We start from the raw sequence: 20,556 nt of genomic DNA, 5'->3' as shown, positions 1-20,556 counted from the left end.
GCAGAGCACAGGGCAACCACCACACAAATGCGGTGAATTGGGTCGCGTTTCGGGCATTGTGTGTGCACGCGAGACTGCCTGTCGTTACACAAGCACACGTTCACTTCTCATCGAACTGTGTCCTGCTGCGACGTCACACCCCACCCCTCGCTCTCTCTTCACTCCTCTCCCCTTTCTCTCTCTCTGGCACTCGCCCTCGACGGCCTAATACCAGTACTTGTATGTCCAGTGCTGCGTCCAGTCGTAGTTAGGGATGGCCGAGATGTAGCCGAGGTAGCTGTACACAGGTTTGCGGCCGTAGAAGTAGTGCTGGAGAACCTCCTGGACGTTGTTGCCCGTAGTGTCATCGATGCGGTCGTACATCTCCGTCAGCGGCACGCGGCGGCCGTAGTGCAGCACCTGGCGGCCAATGTCCTTGGCTGAGTTCGCGCTACCGTCCATATTGAAGAGCAGCTGCGCTTTCATGTTCACCTTCGCCTGGGCGAGCTCGTTTTCGTGCAGCATCTTCTGCGCAAACCGGCACCACTCGGCGATCGTGTACTGCAACACCTCCACAATCACACCACCATCGCCCGGGCCTCCCATCGCCTGACGGCCCACCACGTACATGCCGCACAGCCCGATGTCCTTGTAGCTGTGCAGAAACGGGCTCGCCGTCTCAATGGACTTCTCGTTGAAGTGGGTGTTGGTCGGGGTGGAGTGGTCGAGCGAGGAGAAGGTCTTCAGCACGCGGTGCATGGCGTGCTGGCCAAGCTCGTGTTGTGAACGGTGAAAGGAGCCCGGGATCTCGCACGCGAGGGCGAGCGGGATGTTGTCCTCGCACGCGGCACCACAGGTCTCGAAGCCCCAGGCCACGTTCACCGTCTTGTAGCGCAGGTTCCACAGGCGGTACTCACCACCGACGTAGCGCGACTCGGGCATCGCGACCGCGGCTTTCTCCGGAGCCTGGGGAAGGTCGCCAAAATAGCTCTTTGCGGCCTTCTCCAAGATGGTGTGGTCGACACCACCGCTGCCGACAACGACCACGCGACTGCCGGCGAGGGTGCTGGCGCGGTAGCGGCGCATCTGATCGGCCGTCACCTTCCTCACACCCTCCTCGGTACCGTAGAGTGGCGTACCCACACCGTATGGAGTGCTGTCAAAGGCGCAGCGGTGCAAGTTGTCCATGACGATATCGTCCGGGCGCTCCTCAAACAGGCGCTGATCCTCGTGCACCAAGGCCCGCGCTTTCACGATGTCAGCATCCTCCATGCGAGCGTTGCGCACCACGTCCGCCAGCAGGCCCACAGCGCGGTCAGTGTTCTCCTTCACAACCTTCATGTACAGGTACGTCTGCTCGCGGCCCACGTTCACCTCCAGCTGGCCTCCAAGCTCGTCGACAGCTTTCGCAATCTGCTCAGCCGTCTGGTTCGTCGTGCCGAGGAAGCCACACTTTTCCAGGACGCGGGCCGTGCCGGCGTACGCAGCAGGCTCGTAGCGGGACCCAGCGTCCATCCACACGCCAACGGTGGCGAGCTTGGACAGCGGGTTCTCCTCGCACGCCACGCGCACGCCGTTGCCGAGCGTAGAGACATTAGTCGGCGGTATCTTGCTGAGGACTTCGCGAAACGCGGACGATGTCGCGTGGTTCGACGCCGGGCGGGCGCGCTGGACCAGGGTGGAGAAGCTAACCGACATCACTGATCAGGTCCTTGTCGGCGGGGGTGAGGATTCTGTGTTTCCTTGTATGTGTCCTCAAAGAACAACAGCAGAAAGGTGAAGAAAGGGGGGGCGTCCTTCGCTTACGTGACTACTACGCGAGTATCGTGGTGGTTATTCATCAGCGGTGAGGTGGGTGGATGGCGGTGCAGACCAATGGTCATGAGTAAAGAGGTCATGCGGGAAGTAGGTGAAGAGAAGATCGGAGGAAGGGGACGTACGCTCCAGTGCCAGACCGGTGCCAGCCACGCTGTTGATGAACTCTCGGGCAGCATCACTTGCCTGTCGGGGAGTCATGCATTCATCGAAGAGAAGGGCAGGGTAGGGAGTGGCAAGCGGTCGCCGGCCAAAAAGCGGAGCCGAGCAATTGCGCGCGCTGTCAGAGGCACTCAGACACACACACACACACACACTTGTCGGCTATGCCATACAATGCCTTGGAAAGGTGGATGCATTTCTTGGCGTGTCTCACGTTGCGCACCACTGAGACAGGCGAGCTTCAGCAAATCATGTGCGCCCATGGAGTCTGAGCCATTGCAACAGAACTACGTAGCGCAGGTACTCGCCTCCGCACCCGCCTTCCTCGCCATCTCTTCCCCAAATCACAACTCTCCTTTTTCGGGCCTGAGCGCTGCACTCCAACGTAAAAACAGAGTCGCCCGAGGACGTGTGCGTGCAACAAGGAGGAAGAGGAGGAGGAGGGGGGGACAGAAGAGAGTGTGTATTCGTGCGTGACTGTCAAGGAGGGAGGTTAGGAAAAGGCAAGGAGGAGGTGGCACCCACCTTATTCACCAGAGCTAAAAGAGCCCTCGCCCAGGCACGGCAAAACCAATCGAACAAACCAAAACGGAAGCCTAGTGAACAGGAAATCAATAAAATAACAGCGAGTTCGGAGTGAGGGGTTCGACACGCATTGGATGCGCTTCAGGGAAAGAGCGAGAAGAAGCGCAGATAAAAAAAAGAGGCAAGCCACATACAAATAAAATAAAGCGAAAGTGCAACGAGTCTCGCCCATGCGCATGGATGTACAAGGATGCTCAGCGGCTCTGCAGGCTTGTAGGACTCGCTCCGTCTGTTCTGCCTTTGTTGTTGTTGTTTGTCCAGGTTTGCTGGGGGGCATTGAGCCCTATATTAGCGATCCGTCGCGCCGGGTTTTGAGGCGATGCGCAGGAGAAAAACAAGGAGACGATACTTTGCTTCGCTTCGGGGTTGCTTGGCTGTGCGGCGTCAGCTTGGACGTTACTGCGAGCACGCCTTTTCCCTACTTGTCACTTGGGATCTTTTCGATGCCCACCATCGTGCGGAAGAGAACGCCAACGTGCGATAAGTCGCAGTATGGGCTGTTGTCCGTGTGCTTGCAGCGGCACAGCAAGTATTTCTTCGATGTCTCTACCGTAAACTCATTCGGCTTCAGGTCTGTCTGGTGCTTTTCATTGTACGCGCGGTGGGCGCCATCGCAGAAGGGCTGTGTCTTGCTGAGCCCGCAGGAGCACCAGTAATACTTCCTGCCAGCCTCCAATGGCACCATGCAAGGAGTTCGGTTAGGCAGGTGCACAATACGCCGAGGGTTCTTGGGGTCCACCTTTGTCTTCCACGAGGCGGTCAAGAGACGGCAGCGGTGCATCATGTCAAGAGCGAGAACGGCCTTTTTGTATAGGCGTTGCAGTATAGATGTGTTTCGCAAAGGAAGCTACCCTCCGCCTCAAGGGTAAATAGCAGCAGGAGGTAAGAAGAGAGGGATGCAATGTGGTGGACTAAATGCTGACCTTCCCCCGTGTGTACAGCATGCGTGTGCGCAAAAATAGCCCATCGGCCGATGGGCGGAGGCGAATAGGAAAGGCACGAAGGTTGTCGCCTTTCGCGTGTAACAGGAATCATCGCCGAATTCAGCAGCACAGCACCCACACAGAGTGACAAAACAGCATGTGCAAGCACACGCACACACACACAGCGAGAGAGAGAGAGACCAATGCACACAGAGGCAGGAGCGAAAGAGGCACAAGTTGTAAGCAAAGACTGCGTCGTGCGTCGTGTGTGTGTGTCTCATCCTTTGGTAGGCCAAAGGAAAAAGTCGAGAAAAAAAGCACAAAGAACCCAAAAAAAAAGGCTGTTAGGCAACTGTACAACGCCTCCACTTTCACTGACGTTGGCGTGTGTGTGTGTGTGTTAGATGTGTGTTCCTAGCTCTTCCTTGTCTCTCTTTTTCGGGGGCCGGAGGCGGGGGCGGTTCTCGCCTGTGTCCATTGTCCGAAGTAGCGGCAACGCAACGGCCATCGCAACCTCGCGTAGAACCTCACAGGTGCTGCGTGGGAAAAGGCGCGCGTAGCAGGCGGAGAAACGCCTTCCCTCGCTGCATCTCAGCATCCCCCAGGATCACTTTGTACTCCAGCCCACGCCGACGGTATTGCCTCTACCGATGGTCGAGCCTTCTGTCTCACTCCTGATGCCTCAGCAAAGACCGTGCACACGTCGGCGACTCTCTTCTTCCCAACACCTCGAGCCCTTCTGACGCCGGCAGCCTTATCGCGCGGCGTCAGGAGTCAGTAACTGACCTCTGTGGAAAGCCACAGAGCTCCTGCCAGCTGCGGACTCTCTGATGTTGACGGAGAGGTCGGTGTCGGCGCGGCGCTGCGGAGACACACGGCTATGATCATGGTCGTAGCAGCTCGTCTCAAGTCGCGGCGACAACTCAGCAAAATACACGCATCGGTCGACTCCTGCTCTGCTTTTCGGGCGCGGCGGTGGCGTGGAGCGTTGCCATGGCCCTGAGCCGGCGCCGCAAGCTACGGTACTGCACTAGGCTGAGCGCCACCAAGCGCTGCGGGCGACTCCGGTCCCTTCGCGGATCGTCGCTACAAGGCCGCATTCTGCCAGAGGCGCGCGTCAGCCCACAGGGCGGTAAGGCCGTCGGCTTCCCAGACAGCCAGCGCGGCAGTGGCCTCTTCGTCTTCATATATCAGGACATACGTGTAGATGTGGGCTGTCGTCCCGCTCGCGAGGATGCAGCGGAGACACTGACCCTGCAGTAAGGATGCGCTTCACGTCTGGCCGCACGCCCAAGAGTGGCCTGGTGGCGCGAGAGGCTCTGGATCAAACACCAGGCGGCGTTGCCCTCCCCCCTCGCCCAAGCACTCTTCAGGCTATTGGAATGGGCACCGGCTCGCACCACCCGACCTGCGACACTAAAGGGCGGCCTGGCCAAGCCGAGGCCACGGAGGCGCCACCCTGGCACTCGACTGCCTCACCTACGACTCGAGCACCGCCGCCGCACCGCCCGAGTGGCCAGTGCGCCATCAACCGCAACTCGGTCGCTGCGGTGCTCTGCGGCCTCGTGCCGCAAGTGGCGGCTGGCGCCCCGAAGCGGGCCCCGCGATCTGAGATGCGAGCCGCGTGCGCACGCGCCTTCAGCCATTGCTGGCGTGCTGCTCCGCATCCAAGCAAAGCACCCGGAGAGCAGCGCATCAATAGGCAGCCACGAAAGGTGCGAGCAGACCCGCGCCAGACCGCCCCCAAAGGGCGCGCACGTGCGGCATGCGCGGGCACCTTCCACGTCGGGCTGTGGAGGCGGAGGTGCCGGGAACGCGGCGAGAGCACCCCGCATCGCACCACCGAGTCTTTCAGACTCCAGCGTCGAGTGTCTCCGCCCTTCAGTATAGAATACCGCGGCGTGATGCGACGGAGGGGGGGCGTGGCATGCGTGCAGGTCAACGGGTCTCTGGGGGCCTTAGCCTAAAGCCGGTTGACTACTTCCTCCTCCGGCTCACCCGGCGCGTGCGTCTAGATGACTCGCTGTTTCCTCGAACGACAGACACCCCCCCGTTCGCGCCTTCGAGCAGGACCGTGGGCGTGTACCAGCGGATGTCTTCGTGCCAGAATAACTCGTGGAAAGAGCAAAAAAGGCCTAAGCCTTCCCCACGCGCTTATGAGGTGTCTTGATGTCTTGATCATTTCGAAGCGCCAAGATCTCAGTGCGCTCCTCCCGTCCTAGCACCTCCATGCCATCGTGTCGCTGCTTTGTAAGCGCGTCACGCTCCCTCTTTTCACTCGCGGCGAGTTCCTTAATGAGCCGCTTGCGCTCCTTCAGAAAGCGTTTCTTCTCGCTTTCATTGAGGAGCTCCATGAACTCCTCCACTTCATTGTCATATGGGTGCATCACATCATTGTCGGGGCTGGTGAGAGTCTCGCTGGTCACAGTCCCCATTGGGGCCGGCGGATCTGTATCCATGTCTTCCCTGAGAGAGAGGGAAAGAGGGTCTGCATGGCCGCGGGTACGGTGGCTGCGGCGGGACTTCAAAGCACCGGTGATAGAGGCGAAGAACGCGGCCGGTGTCCTGTGCTTAAATGACGTGGTGGCATCTCTTGAAACTGTGGAGGCGATGCGCGGTGTGGCGACCGAGGTGGTCGACGTAGAGGGCGCGCGGTCATTGTTGGTGTTCCCCGTCTGCAACGGCGCTTCTCCCGTGCTGTTTTGGGCGCCATCCACCTCAGGTGTGTAGATGCAGTACACCGTCTGCCCGTTCTCATCCACGTACTCACACATGTAAGAGCCCGCTGGCAGTGAGAAGTTTGCCCCAGCGTGCCCAGTCTGGGCATCGCAGCATAAGTTGGTCGCCTGCTCACTCATTTGCGCCGCCTCTGCGCTGGCCGCGAACTCTTCTTGTTGTGCCGGGTCCTGCAGCTCTTGCGTGTACCAGTACGTGTAGCCATTTTCGTCCGTGTAGCAGTAGTACTGCGCCGCGCCCTCGTCTTGGCTGGAAGCCCCGTCCACTCCGTCGCCAGCCTCGCGCACGTCGATTCCGCTGAGCGGATGCGCGTGGAAGCCGTTGTCGAAGCTCTCTATGCCGTTTTCCCGGCTCAAAGGGTCACCCGCACCTCCCATGCGCGGCGTCCCCACCCTGAGTGCATGCCCATCTGCACCATTGAAGACGGTATCCTCCACCCCCTGAGCCAAGGGATGCAGCTCCCCGGCGGTCGAGCTTCCACTTTCCTCTCCCACTCGCCTCGACCGGTGATGGTGACGAACGGGCGACAGAGGAAACTTAACCCGCATCTTTGCAAAGATGCCCTTCGAGGCGGGGTGCAGGCGAAGGTGGTTGGAGCGGTGTCTGCCAGATGCCATGGGCTCATCGGTGCCGTGGTGGCGCCGCGTGACTGGGCAGCAGACGCTGCTGCCTCGAGGAAAGCCGCACGCTATGCAGAGCTCTGTTTTGTCGAAGTTACTGCCAAGCATGTGGTCCTCTAACTCCTCCGGCTCCCGCGCGGAGCCGGGGCTGCTACTGCTATCCCCTCTAGCAATCGGAGAGCCATCGTCAGTTTTTGGCGTCATGCTGCGATCGGACAGACTTTTGTGAAAGAATTTTCGAAGCGCATTGGACTTGTGATGACAGCGGCCCGATCCATTCGCATCTTCGCATCCTTTATCCATGGTGGTCGCCAGCTCCCTGCTGAGAGGATGCACGCGGTGAGGCAGCGCGCCAGTAACTAAGGTACCAGGGAGAAGGTGAGGGGTAATGTGGACCGCAGAGGCAGCTTTTGGCGGCAGAGAGGGAAAGCGAAAGGGAGGGAAGACGTACACAACGAGCAGAAGCCACGTCCGTTTGCAGCAACAGACAGACGTGATGAAACAGTCGGGGAGGAAAAGCAGAAGTGCCAATTAGGGGGGAGGAGAGGGAGAGCAGTCGGGGAAACAGAAGCGCTGAGCCGCAACACCACTGGTATTCAAGAGGGAGGGTAACACACACACACACACGCAGTCACAGAGGCAGAGAGCTGGACAAAGAGGAGGAAAGAGACAAAGAAAGACACGTCGGAAACAAAAGAAGAGGAGAGATAGGGAGGGGGAGAGAGAGCAACGGAAGCTCCACGAACTAGTGGCACGGGGTGAGCCAAGAGCAAAAACAGAAAGTGAAGCTGACGAATTCTCGACGTTCGCTTTTTCTTTGAACCTCCCCGTGAGTGTTCTGCGCAGGTGCACGTTTGTGTATGAGCGCGTGCAAGGGGTGGGTGTATGAGCTGCGCGCTGAAAGAAACCTCGCAGCTTACTGCGATATCGAAGTTGCTCCTTACTGTCCCCCCGTGCCCGGAGCTGCCTTGCTAGCAATTTGTGTGCCTATGATGGTAAAAGAAGGTTAAGCGCATAAATGAACCGTTCCAAGCATGCAGAAATACGCGTGTGCACACGCGGGCGTCTGTATGTGTATGTCTGGGTGTGAGTGGGGGGGTGTCCCTAGAAGCGCAGGTTAGAAAAAGACGCAGGAGCAGAAAGCAAAACGGGAAGAAAGGCGGACAGCACCGCTCTCGAGAAAACGATGATGGAGAAGCTGACAGGTCTGCTCGGTAAGAACTGAAGGCTTCTACAAGACTGAAGGAAGAAAAATCGGCCTCACTTTCGCTCACTGGGTAGTTTTGTGTGTTGTTTTCTCCTTCCGCCTTTGTTCTTCGGTCGGCAGCTCAGAGAAAAAAGGAGGTCGCCACGAGTGAGTCCCTCACTGCCGGGGGAGAGAGGGCCGAGGGAATGCGTAAAACGAAACTACAAGCGAAACGAAAAGATTAAGGGAACGAAAAAGATAGGCGAGGCAGAGGTATAGGGGAGGTGAGCAGTAAGCACTGCAGATTGGACGGACGCAAGAGTAAATAATGCAGCAAAGAACCAAGAAGAGAGAAAAAAGGGGGCCTTTCCTTTGATGAGTCGATGATGACACAGTGGTGGTAGTTTTCAGGAACGGAAGTGTCAACGCAGGCTTGAAAAATTAGCATCTGCGGACACACGAGTGAGGTGTAACAGGGTGCGACAAGGAGATGGCAGGGCACAGCGGTGACGAGTAGAAACGGAGCTAAGGGCGCAGGCAGCATCCCCCATCAGGTGTATAGGAGATATCGCTCTGCGTTGCCTCTGGTGGAAACATTACAGGGAAAGAAGGTGCGGCGTGCCGCCATCGAGGTGTCAAGCGCGGTGCTGGAGGGTGGCGATTTTGTATGGGCGGGTAGAAGTGTGCCCCACATGAATGGCGTTGCGACGGCGGCCGTAGCTTCCTTGGTTCCTCTTTTCTTTCTCCGTTTTCGTTGTCGATTGGGCCCTCCCCATTCCACCTCATTGTCAACGAGCTCCCGCTCACGTCGAGAAAGCATATCCCTCCAGGCCGAGTTGGCGTCTATGAGCGCCCATATATATATATGTATATATATACATATATATGTACAGTTCTCTGTGTCTATGGAGCCCTTTAGGCGCAAAGTCGAACGCGGGTGCTTGTGCGGGGTACGGAAGCGTCAGGGAGAGAAGGGTCAATGATCTGCGTGAATGTGTAGCAACCGGCCCGGTACTCCTCTCCTCAGCACCCACGCCCGTAGGCACTGCTGCTGGTTCTGTAGGTGTCCGCCTCAGGTGCACCACCGACTATGCCGCAGCGAACGACGCGTGCCTCCCTAGAACCACCCGTAACTGCTCCCGCTTTCATCGCTGATCTATCAGACGATCTCGTGCGACGCGCGCCTTCAGAAATTGAAAAGTTCTGCCGTGTTGCCACGCAGCCTCGCGGGGCAGGTCGGCGCAGCGGAACGTAGAGAGCGTCCAGCGGCCCCGCTACTGCAACAAGGGCTGCAGAGCCTCTTAGATGCGAGTCCTTCGCGCGAGACAACGATGCCGTCTGCAGAGAAAGGGCTGAGTATCGAATCGGAGGATCGTAAGTCACCTCTGCTCTGCACGATAAATCTGCTGAGGCAGAGCTAAGTGCGTCGCGAGAAATACGACGCATCTCGCCGCCTTGATCGCCAGAGCCGCTCTCGCTCGTTAAGGTCGTGGACATCGGCGTCACCGCCAGCGGTGCTTCTTCACGTGGCAACGCAGCTTGTTCCCATGAAGCGCTTTCGGGAGCGCACCCCTTTACCCCGCCATCGCCACGAGCCCTCGGAGTCATGAATGCGCTGCCTGACGCCGTTGGGTGAGCAGCCCTTCGAGGACCACTAGCGTGGACAGCAGATGACCGCAGATCGGTTATCCGCGAAGCTGTATGCACCCGTTGACACTGTTCGTGTCGCAAAGCTGCTTGGGCACCAACTAAAGCCACGCTTGCTACTGACGCCGGCTGACGTGCCGATGTCGTGCACAGAAATGACGCGTTTGCAGAAGGCGCGGCGTAGTGCGACTCAGACGCTCTGTGTGCGGATGCGCAGGGCGATGTCAGATGACCGGGGCGAGCATTCGTATCGGTTAGCACCCTTGGATGCATGCCGAACTTTGTCCACGATGGGTTGTGCTTCAGCCGATACACGTAGCACGCTGAAGACGCTGCCGAAGCAGCAGAGGGAGAGCGATTGTCCGCCATGATAGTCTAATGTGTGAGGGTGGGCGGATCGGTGTGTACCCTCTATGGAAGAGAGAAGGGCGTGCGTTTTTTTCAGATGAAGCAGCTGTCAGCTCCTCTGGAGGCTAGGGCTTTTAGCACGAGCTTGTTTCTTGTTGGGGAGGAGGGGAGACGGAGCTGCGTGAAAAGCGCCCGCCCCTCCGCACCTTACCCTTATCACGTGACGAGAAGCATTCGGGAGGCAACAAGGGAGGCGGCCGAGAAGAAAGAGTTGGGTTGGGGTCGTTGGATGCTACTGGAGAAGTGTCGCTGAGCCAGCGGAGATCGTAGAGAGGCCCCCATTACTTCGCAGGAACACGTGAGCATTCGCTTACGTGAGCAAAACGGCGCGTCAGCGCAAGCGTTCATGTGGGTGTGCGTGGATGGAAGGATGAAGAGAGGGGGACGCCAGCCCGGGGCATCGAGAGGGTGCGATCGCGCTGGAGAAGGAGCGGGAGTGCAGCCAATGGGTGGGCAAGTGTGAAAATGTCTGTGCAGCCCACCACTCTTACCATCATTGGCAGTCCTAGCGGAGGTGTCGCACGGGCTTCGCATTAGGGGCTGAGCGACGGCTATCAAGTCCTCGCATGCCCACCTCCGCCCGCCGCTCTTCCGCGTTAGCCCTGAGAGAGTCGAGCAGGCTAGAAAGCAAGCGTTCATGTCCGTGTGTGTGTGTGTGCATAGGTGGTGGAATCCATAAGGATTCATTGCTGCGCGCGCGCCACACTTCACAAGGATGGCAGTGACGAGATCAAGCAGACCGAGAAGACGGCATCGAAACCGAGCGACGGACGCACAGACAGACACAAAGGGAAGAGAGGCTGCGAGCAGCGCAGTGAAGCCCTTGACGAGACTCAGGTGGCCACCCGCCCTCCGACCACTCGCTCAGCGTCGCCGAGACCACGCGAGCAAAACTCCGCAACAGCACGGTAACGTCAATGCCAGAGACAGAATAGTCGCGTATGTCACCGGATGCTGCAGCTGGCACAGCGATGAGACAGAAAGAGGGCAGCACAAAAGCCCCTGGGCTTCATAGTGCGAATCTGTGCCTGTGCGTGTGTGTGTGTGTGAAGTCCAGGAGAAGCATTCACATACTGTGCAGGCAGTGGACAGAAACACGTTAGAGGTACCGAGAGCCGAGCCATTTTCACGAAGGGCCTCGCGCTGTGGTGCGGCGAGATATTGGGCGCGCATTCGCCACTGAAAAAACACCCGCCGAGGGAGCAGTCGCGCCGCCATCTCCTGCAGACGCCCCTTTCGCGCCCGACGATGACGCCTCCGATGGCCGCGTCTTTTTCCGCATCGAGAAGGACATGGCGCAGGCGCAAGACTCGTCGACCAACTCATTCCCCACCACCACAAACGCGGACCCCTTCAGCTCACTGTGGTAGTCCAGCCTTGCGTGCTCGAGTTTAGAAACGCTGAGTGTATCAACAACCACACGCGGCGACGGTTGCGCGCCAGTAAACGCCTCATGATTTGGGGATACCGCGTCCGACTCGGCGATAGCCACATCCTCCTCTCGATTGAACCCCTCGTTTGTTTCAAAAGAAAACTTGTAGATGTAGCCGTGGCAGCCGCCCGAGTCGACGGCGAGGCGCAGGTAGCGCGCATCGTTTGCGAAGCCCTCCTCCAAGTTCTTCCGCGTAATTTGGGCCCACGCTCGTGGTGAGACGGAGAAGCTCTTGCCATAGAAGTCAGGCAACGTGGTCACCAGCGTCGGCACATGAGCCCCTGCAGTCGACGAGTGGCCGACCGCGGCGGCGCACCAGCGTCGAAGAGAGAGACGGAGCATCGCTAACCGGCAGCGGCGCTCAGCGCAGGCGAAACGACAAATATGCAATGAGAGAGTGTCGCTACGGAGATGAATGAAGGGAAAGCGGACCGAGAGACACTCTCACTAGGTCGTTGTGTGTGTGTGTGTATGGGAGGACGTGACTGCAGGCGTGGCAGGCGAAAGGAGGCGGCGTCGAGCACAGCGGCACGAAGGGAGGAGAGGACGGAGCGCAAAGGGGAACGCGAGACGCAACAGAAAGGTGTAGAAGGGTGCACACACAGACACGGGCATACGCACCGAAACGCACGCCTTTGAGTAACGCACACATACCCGAAAAAAAAAAAGAGGGGAAGAGCAGCGCTGCATACGCCGGCTCCTGCCACCCCATGTGTTCTTCTATTCACGTGTGCAGAAAGCGAGAAGAAACGGGGGGAGGGGAGGGCCGACGCACATGCGCGCCTATCCCATGAGCCAATGGCGAAAGCTCTTTGCCAGCCAGCCCCCCTCCCCATCCCCAGCACCACAACACCGTTCCACTACTGCAGCTGCTCATCGTCGGCTGACAGTGCGCTACTGGGCCACTCGGGCCCGCGGCTGCTTCCTTCACCCCCTGGAGTCCCCAGTTGGTCTATCCAGGGCTTTCACGTCGGCAGAAAGATGGCGCTGCTGCCTTCTCCGCGAACGGAAGGAGGAAAAGGGATGGGAGACGCTTTTTTGTTTTTCTTTCCGTAATTCCCTTGATCGATGTTGAGGCAGCTCCTCCGCTGGCACTTGCAGTGTGCCGCGCACTTCCCCACCATCGGCAAATGGGGCGGGGAAGAAAAGGTCGAATGTGCCAGCATTTTTGTTTTTCTCAAGGAGCTGCAGACATTGTGTACGGCGCAGGCGCACAGAACATCAGTGACGCTCGGCAACGGAACAGGCAGAAAAAGACAGAGACAGAGCGAGTGGCAGGCCGCGGCTGTCATCGAAACGGCCATTTCAGCTTACAGACTCACGTGGCGTGGGTGCTGCCGAGGCAGCCCTAATCCATCTTAGCCTTGGGTGGTTTCTTAGTTGAGCGTGCTCTGTACCACTCCATCAGCGGCTCCATCACAATCGCTAGGAAGAGTAAGAAACTAAAGAAGCTGAGGGCCATTACCACAGCGTCGAAGACAAAGTCTTCATAGTTGAGCGCTTCGTACAGGTAAGCGAAGCCGGGGTAGTGGGAGAGGTACTCGGCCACGGCGCCGGCGACCGACAGCTTCTGTGCCTTGTACACGTCCGCCAGCACATCTTGGGCAAACTGCGCGATCAGCTGGTGCTGCTCCCCGCCAATCTTCCAAGGCGTGTCCCTCTTAATCGCCTCAAAGCGCGGCACACGGGTGCGCATCTTGAAGAAGCGGTCGCGCTTCGTGTCGATGATCACGACAGCCGGCAGTTCATCCAGTTGGACGTCGTAGCGCGAGCGCCACACCTCGTACTGCACCACATCAATGTACGACCACGAGACGCGAGGGATGCGCATTTCCTTCGCCACGGGCAAGTCGCTTCCATGTTTGTGCTCGAGAGCGTCGTTCGCGGCCTGCACGATCTCGCGCAGCACCGGTACAAACTCTGTGTCCTTGTCGTCGATGGGGCGATCCGTCATGAGCACGCCCAAGTAGTTCTTCGGAAACTGTGCGAGAGTGGTGAACATGGCTGATGAAGCGCCTTCGACGGCGTGAAAGCCGCTCAAGGCCAAAAAGTTCTCGAGTGGCGCACTCATGGTTATCGCACCGTCAGCGGTGCTCCACCTGCTGCTGTGCTTCGACGGCATGGCGGCCCGGCGCTCCTCCAGCCACGGTCCCGAGTAGCAGCGGGGCACGCGATAGCGATCGGAGAAGACAACAAGGGCCTCGCCCTCTGGGCCCCTGGCCATCCCCGCCGCCACGCAAGCCTTCGCCTTTTCCACCACCTTTTTGTACTTCTCGCTGGCGTGCTCCGCCCAGCCCGCCGCTTGCGCCTTCTCGTAGATGACGGCGAACCGAATGTTGCTGACGGACGCCGCGCCATCGATTGCGTGGCTCCAGCGGGCTGTGTGCTGGTTTTCAGGGGCGCTGGAGGAAGTGGCCGGGACGTACACGTAGCATGGCACACGCGCCGTGCCGCTCCTCTCCTCGACCTCAGTGAACCGTGCCACATCTGTGACATCCTCTGAGAAACTGCCGCTGACCACGGCGTGCTGGAGGTAAGCCGAGAACTGCATGAAGCCCTCCTGCGTGTTGCCGCCTTCGTACACATGCCACTGCTTGCCCTTCCCAGTGGTGTACAGGAGGGTGGGGAAGCGCTCCACCTGGAAGTAAGCCGACACGGCCGTGTTCTTCTGCGCGTCGACGACTGCAAAGTTACTGTGCGGCACTCTCATCAGGTCCAATTGCATGCTGGCATTCAGAAACAGCGGTAGAAGATATTTGCAGTGAAGGCACCAGGGTGAGTAGCAAAGGAATAGGAACGCGCGTGGAGCCGCAGGCTTGCTAGGGAAGAGGTAGGACTCGAAGTTGGCGTCGTTCAGCACCACCATGGAGTCTGGTAGCCTGTAGGTTGCTGTGGAGCCCCCGGAGATGAGCTCCAGTACCTTTGCGCCATCCTCGCTCATATCCTCCGCCGCCCACGCGTACGAGAAATAAAGAGCTGCCAAGAGGACGACCAGTACTAGCTGCGGTGTCCGCCACAGTACACAGTGCATCGTCGGCTTCATGTCTCCATCCAATACGGGCCTAACCCTCGGCGTGCGTTGCAGATCTGTGTGTGCGTCTGTCCCTTGCCAATACGATGCGAATGCTGTGAATGCCGTTATCGACGCTGGTGCTGTGCAGAATACGCAGGGGTGCGAGAAGGTGTTGATATGCCCACGAGCGTAGGCGCCGTGTTGAGGGGGGTGAGAGAGTCGGACAGGGGAAAGAGAAGGGTATAGGGAAAGAGAAAGGGGTTGGTGATGAGTCTCTTCCATGAGTCAGCTTGGCTCGTGCACGAGACGAGCAAAGTGGTGAGTCAGTGCAAACGCTCGTTTGCAGCGCTCCGCTCTGCGTCAGCGCAAACGTGCGCGAAACCAATGCCTTTCAAACCCATCCACTGCGAGAGTGTACGGTCAAGTTGCGTCCGAGCAGAGGCACATGAGGGAGAGGGGGAAAAAAGGGCTCCAGCGCCCCTTGATTACATGCAGGAAGAGACGAAACACCGACAAAGGCACAACTGGCGCAGGTGTCGGCAACATCGCGGACTTGAGAGCGCGGCCCACTCAAGAAGACCGAGTAGGCGAGAGGGGATGAGAAACATCGGGATAATACATAAAACAACACATGCGTGTGTGTGTGTGTGTGTGTCTGTGTCTGTGTCTGTGTATGCGCGTGTACCTGTGTGCGGGCAGGAGGCAGGCATGAGTGCTCTCCGCTCTCTCATGCACCTCCAGCCATCCAAACGGCGACGGCAAGGAAAAGTCTGGAAGAGGACGAGGAGGATGGCTGCAGCGCCTCCGTGATACGAAGTAGGCTCGCAAGAAAGAGCGGGGAAGAAGTGGAGGTGACAACGACAGCCAAACTTTAAAAAAGGGACGTCGAGGAGGAGGAGGCGACAGCAGGGCGAATGGGCCACTGACTCTCTTGGCGCCTTGCGTGTGCACGCACGCAAGCACATTGGCGCCGTTGCAACGGCCGCGCCCTATAGCCTCGGCAAGGAGGGGAGAGATGCCGATGACTTCGGCGGACGCGGAGGCGGTGCTGCAGAGGTAGCCGGTGCGCCGGCTGCTCGCTCACCCGAGGTCTTCCTTTGCGACTCACATGTCTTCAGGCGGGGGAGTGATGGAGGTCGTGGAGACTGCGCTAACGTCGACACGCGGTCAGCGCTCATGTTCGCCAGCTTCACATTTCCGTGAAGAGCCTCGACGAAAGCTTTGTCCGCCAGGTAGCTCTGATAGCTGAGGCGTAAGGCCCCGTCAAGCGAGCCCTCGGTTGTGAGTGTGAAGAGCTTGACCGGAGCCGGTGCTAGGGCCTGTGGCGACCGGATCAGCGAGTGGGCTGGCTGGCCAGAAGTTGCGTGGCCATCGTGTTTCTGCGCTGCTGCTGCCGCCCCAGCCTTTGAGGTCGAGAGCGAACCGTCCTGGTGCAGCGTTCCACCCACCAGCGAAGTCGCCGGCGCCAGCGGAGCCCGCCCTCTCAGCAGGGCGCACTGCCGGGGGCCGAGATGCAGGTGGGCGAAGAACTCTTCGAGCTGCTCAGGAGTGTAGTCGACGATATCGACGCGAAAGCGACCGCCATGCGACGCACGGTCAGCCCAGTAGGCCTCCAGCTCTCTGAAAAGTCTCTCTAGCTCCTTCCTCTCTGCAAGCGTCGTCGGCGAGATCCTCCAGGCTATGGAGTTGGCGGACAGCGACATAGTGCTCGGCGCGCTGGACTCTCTGGATGTGGCGTCTATGCGCCTGGGCACGTCCAGTGAAGCACACGCGAAGCCGGGGAGTGGAGTGCCCGTGTCAGGGAGCGGTGGTGCCTGCGCGCTGTGCGGACGTTGTGAGGCAGTGTACTTGCGAAGGTTCGCGGGCGAGGCAGATTCCTGCCGCGCTTTGGATGACGGCGGACGAGGAGGTGATGGAGCCACTTCGGTAAGGCCGAAGGTCTCCTCTGTAAGCTGATCGGCTTCCGAGCCGGCCGCGGCGGAGTCCTGGCGAGACTGCTGCCGGCGATTCCTCTGCTCCTCAAGCATGCGCAGCACTCGTAGCCGGCGTTCTTGAGCGCTTTCTTGCCCCGGGGCTCCTGCGCCTGCGTGTGCACCGCCTCTTCGCCGCTCATTCACGAGGGCCATCAAGACGTCCTGCATTGCCTGAGGGGTGAGATGGTGGCTCGCCGCCCCCTCCGCCTCGTTCTCCTCCAAGAGACGGCGCATCAGGTCTGAGTTCGCGAGGTCGTCTAGCGTGAAGGACCGCAGCTGTGTCAGCAACGCTGCGAGGCCCGACTTATTACCTGCGCCGCCAGCCTCGCCATCCTCAAGGCGGTAGTAGTCTCCGCTGTCTCTGCGACTGTTGCCCTGATCGCCGACGCCCTCTTCCTTCTCCGCCAGCAGCAGGAGGTCATACAGCAGCATCTGCTCAGCCGGGTCGCCTGGTATCTCTAGCGGCACGTCAACCCCCTTTGTCTTCAGGAGAGAGCACAGCCAATCTTTGCGCTCCCGCAAATGATCCAGCTCCTTCTTGGTGAGCCGAGACTTCCCTGAGCTGCGCCCGCGCGATCCACGGCCAACACTCTCGGCCACGTCTTCCTCGAAGAGGAACTTCCAATTAGTCTTGCGCCCGCTCTTTCGGCTCCGGCTATGATGTTCCTCCTTTGAGTAGCGCAGGCGATCGCGCCGAAAGCCCGTGCGGCGAGTGCGGCATCTGCGACGGCGCCCGTCGAGACGCGTGTCGTTGTCCCCATCGTCGATGGTGGACCACGAGGTCATGCTGGATGTACGGGAGTCAACGCTGCCGTGCCCAGCACTCACACGGCGCCAAGACTCCAGCCGCCGCAACTTCTTCGGCTGATTGTCGTAGTACCTGCGGCGAAGGAACTCCGGTGCGTTCTCGTCGACCGTGTAAAGCGAAGTGTCGCTCTCGGACTGCGAAGTGAGCGACGAGGGCGTCGCCGGCCAAAGCCACTTGCGCCGATTCACCACCGCTCCGCTTTCGTCCAGCTCTTCCTCGACGATATAGGGTTCGCCGCGCGAATCCAGCTGTGAGCCGCCGCGCGATCTCGCGCGGCGGCCGGTGTGGCGCACTCTAAAGCGGTAGCGGCGCGTCACCCCATCCTCGCCCAGGTGCTCGGCGTAGAGCCACTTCTCGTTCCCCTCCCCCGTCGCCTCCACGAGACGCTTCAGTTCAGGAACTGGCAAATCGGAGCAAGACGCCAGTAGGAGCGACGCGTCGTCGTCCGTGTCGGTCGGCAGTGTGGGCAGTGAGTGGGTGCCCCTGGCATCCTTTGCCCTAGAATACTGCCAGAGCGGGCCACTCCCGTCTGCGGCGCTGTGGGCACCGTCATTCATGATTGTGCCGTTGTTGAGCGAGCTGCGCAGCGACGACGGCCGAAAGGCGCACTCGCGCATCTCAGCGAGGAGGGCCTGAAAGGACTCCACTACCTCCGCCTCCTCCCTCGCCATCGCCGCTTTCTCCGTTGCACTCATGGAGGACTTGGCCACCTTGCTCTCGACCGCAGCAGCGACCAGCTGGTCTTCCTCACCCCAGAAGTGACCAAACACCTCAACGTAGAGCTCCCACATGAAAACCGCCGTCTCCACTGGGTTGCCGCCGCAGCTGGTCCAGTTATCCGCCAGCTCCAGCATGGAGCACCAGAACTGCGGATACGTGAGGGAGGGTAGCTGTGCGACCGTGAAGCTCATTGGAACCAGCGGCAGAGACCCCATGACAGACTTCCTAATGTTCTTATCAGAGACGCTGGTAAGCTGTAGAATCGTGCTCAGGGTGTACCCCGCCTCCATCGATGACGTGGGTCCAATACTCATCCCGTCGTCCCCCAGACCCATCTCATGAGTCACGCTGCCGTCGCCGGCGCAACCCCCCGACCTGCTGAGAGCGTAGCCGTTGTGGCGCACCGACCGAAACCAGCGCTGCAACACCAAGGCATCCCGCTCCGCTTCGCCGGCACCAGTGGACAACGGATCGTCCTTCGCGCTGTCGTGGCTGCTGAGTTGCAGCTTGCTATCCACCGAAGAAGCCCGCGACCTCGGCCCAAGGCTGAAACCAACGGCAGACTTGCGACGTTGTCTCCGGGAGTCTCCGACCAGGCGTGGTGCCTTACCAAAGTACAGCGTCTGTGCCGTGTCTTCCTCGTCGTACGCAGCATCCACGAGGAGATCCTCCTGAATATATGGCAACAGTTCCACTTCGATCGCGTGGCAGTCTGGCAAGAGCACATGCGCTATGCGGGTGTGGAGGTAGACGTACTGTAGCGGCGTCATGTAGTATGCCACAGTGGAGTACTGCTCAGAGCCACCGCTTGAACCGGTGGAGTCGGCGCTGCTACCCTTTCTTGCCTTTTTCTTCGACGGTTTCAGCGCCGACTTGAGAGTGCGAGGCACCTTTGATACGATACGACTAGCGCGATTACGGGAGAAGGTAACCTTACTTCTGCGGTTCACGCTACTGCCAGTGGAGGCGGCATCTCTGCCCACCAAACTACTCTCGCTCCTGTCGTCGTTGTTTGAGATTTCGTTCAAGTCGTCTTCGTCGACACTGGTGCTGCGCCGCCCGCGCCGCGCAGAGATCGCGGCCGCAATGTCCGCGTCTGCCGCTGCACGTGACTTGTGCGCCTCCTGCGCTTTGTGAGCCTGATGGGCAGCCATAGAGACCGTCAGCCGATCCCAGAAACGGCGAATGACGTCGTTCACGAGGCGATCATTAGCTACGGCCGCAGCTGCGGCTTGGCACGGCTCCCGCGCCGCCCGCAAGATCTGACGATGGCACCCGGCCAACTGATCCCACCGCACGTCCTCCTCCACCATTGCGTTACGAAACGGGTCCGCGTCGGACGTGCTAAGGCCGTCGTACTCCAGCTGCATTAACGCCGCGCCATGCACCATGCTGGCTGGGTCTCGTGAGGCACCGCCGTAACAGCAGAGCAGATGCTCGACAGGTCGCGCGGAGATGAAAAGAAACGGGTCGTTGCCTGTGCCTGCCTCATGCTCCTCCTCCATGCAGCGCCGCAGCAGCGCGCGCATCTCACCTGTCCCGCCAGAGGCAAAGTGCTCACCTGGGCCACGACCGCCTCCACGAGCTGCCGCGCTGTCTCTGAGCCCGATTCGCCGCGCAAAGAAACGGGCCCCATCTGCCGCAGAGGTGGTAGATGCGCCCAAGCCCAACCCTCGCATACGTGCACCGCCGCCGCCTTCGGCGTTCTCGGTCACCGCGACACTTGAGCTGAAGCGGGAAGTCGACCCAGCGTTGAAGGCATCAGAGAAAGCTGAGAAGCTCTCTTCGTTGCTGCTTTTTTGGTGCTTCTGAGGTGGAGATCGATGGGGTTGGATGCCGCTCGCCGCCGTTCTGCTAAGTTCCAAGGCACGGCCACCGCGCGGGGTGGCCAGTAATTGCGAGCTCGCCTCGTTGTCCGCATCGCTGATGGCTCTGCTCAGCAGTCGGGAGCCGGCAGAGGTTGCGTGGTTGCTGATCGACACACTGGAGCGCGATGCGGCAAAACCGCCGTAGGTAGATGATCCATTGCAGGTACTGGTGCCGTGGATGTCGACCTGGCGATCCTGGCCCTTGGCGCGGTTGGCAGACTGCTGAGCGTACTCTGCAAAGAGGAGGTCCACCAGCGCGAACTCGAGCGAGGCACTCGACCCCCTGCGGTCCTGGCCAGCCGGTGAGTTGGCCGATGGAGAGAATCCCCGGCTCTCCACCGCTGCCATCTGCTGTAGTGTCAGCTCGCATCGACGGCGTCGGCAGTCGCGGTAGTATTTTTTCGTCGCCATGGCGAGAGCAGGGTGCCGCAGCGACTCGCGCCGGCGATGGTGGAAGGGGCTTAGTCGCGGCTGACGTGCAATGAGAAACTGGAGCTCCTCGGCAGAGCTGCTGAGGAGGCGTCGCTGCACATCTTGTGGAATAGACATGCGCAGCGACATGAAGAGCGCCTGAACAACCTTGCGATCGAGCGCGAGGGCTGATGCAGCCACATCTAGTGGTGGCGGCGTTGGAGACAGGCCGTGTACACCATTAGGATTGCCGGTGGTGGCCGTAGCCAT

At 59.7% G+C, this 20,556-nt stretch overlaps 6 protein-coding genes across 6 annotated transcripts; all 6 read right to left on the bottom strand.

Moving 5' to 3' along the window:
• Positions 1-204: 204 nt before the first annotated feature.
• On the bottom strand, positions 205-1,677 carry LSCM1_00893 (uncharacterized protein; the record flags this gene model as incomplete). Its single annotated transcript, XM_067318522.1, has 1 exon — positions 205-1,677. The coding sequence occupies one exon, from the start codon at positions 1,675-1,677 to the stop codon at positions 205-207; it is 1,473 nt and encodes a 490-aa protein (XP_067174627.1).
• Positions 1,678-2,959: 1,282 nt separating this feature from the next.
• On the bottom strand, positions 2,960-3,322 carry LSCM1_00892 (uncharacterized protein; the record flags this gene model as incomplete). The annotated part of the gene is made up of 1 exon (XM_067318521.1): positions 2,960-3,322. One exon carries the CDS (start codon positions 3,320-3,322, stop codon positions 2,960-2,962), a length of 363 nt encoding a protein of 120 aa, XP_067174626.1.
• Positions 3,323-5,599: 2,277 nt separating this feature from the next.
• LSCM1_00891 (uncharacterized protein) lies at positions 5,600-7,123 on the bottom strand (the record flags this gene model as incomplete). Its single annotated transcript, XM_067318520.1, has 1 exon — positions 5,600-7,123. The coding sequence occupies one exon, from the start codon at positions 7,121-7,123 to the stop codon at positions 5,600-5,602; it is 1,524 nt and encodes a 507-aa protein (XP_067174625.1).
• Positions 7,124-9,029: 1,906 nt separating this feature from the next.
• On the bottom strand, positions 9,030-10,022 carry LSCM1_00890 (uncharacterized protein; the record flags this gene model as incomplete). Its single annotated transcript, XM_067318519.1, has 1 exon — positions 9,030-10,022. One exon carries the CDS (start codon positions 10,020-10,022, stop codon positions 9,030-9,032), a length of 993 nt encoding a protein of 330 aa, XP_067174624.1.
• Positions 10,023-12,841: 2,819 nt separating this feature from the next.
• LSCM1_00888 (uncharacterized protein) lies at positions 12,842-14,536 on the bottom strand (the record flags this gene model as incomplete). Its single annotated transcript, XM_067318518.1, has 1 exon — positions 12,842-14,536. One exon carries the CDS (start codon positions 14,534-14,536, stop codon positions 12,842-12,844), a length of 1,695 nt encoding a protein of 564 aa, XP_067174623.1.
• Positions 14,537-15,495: 959 nt separating this feature from the next.
• LSCM1_00887 (uncharacterized protein) lies at positions 15,496-20,556 on the bottom strand (the record flags this gene model as incomplete). The annotated part of the gene is made up of 1 exon (XM_067318517.1): positions 15,496-20,556. One exon carries the CDS (start codon positions 20,554-20,556, stop codon positions 15,496-15,498), a length of 5,061 nt encoding a protein of 1,686 aa, XP_067174622.1.

This window comes from Leishmania martiniquensis, chromosome 35, assembly GCF_017916325.1.
Source record: "Leishmania martiniquensis isolate LSCM1 chromosome 35, whole genome shotgun sequence".
NCBI classification, from domain to species: Eukaryota; Euglenozoa; class Kinetoplastea; order Trypanosomatida; family Trypanosomatidae; genus Leishmania; species Leishmania martiniquensis.
The sequence above is the reverse complement of the archived record's forward strand: the minus strand, read 5'-3'. Positions and strand labels throughout refer to the sequence as shown.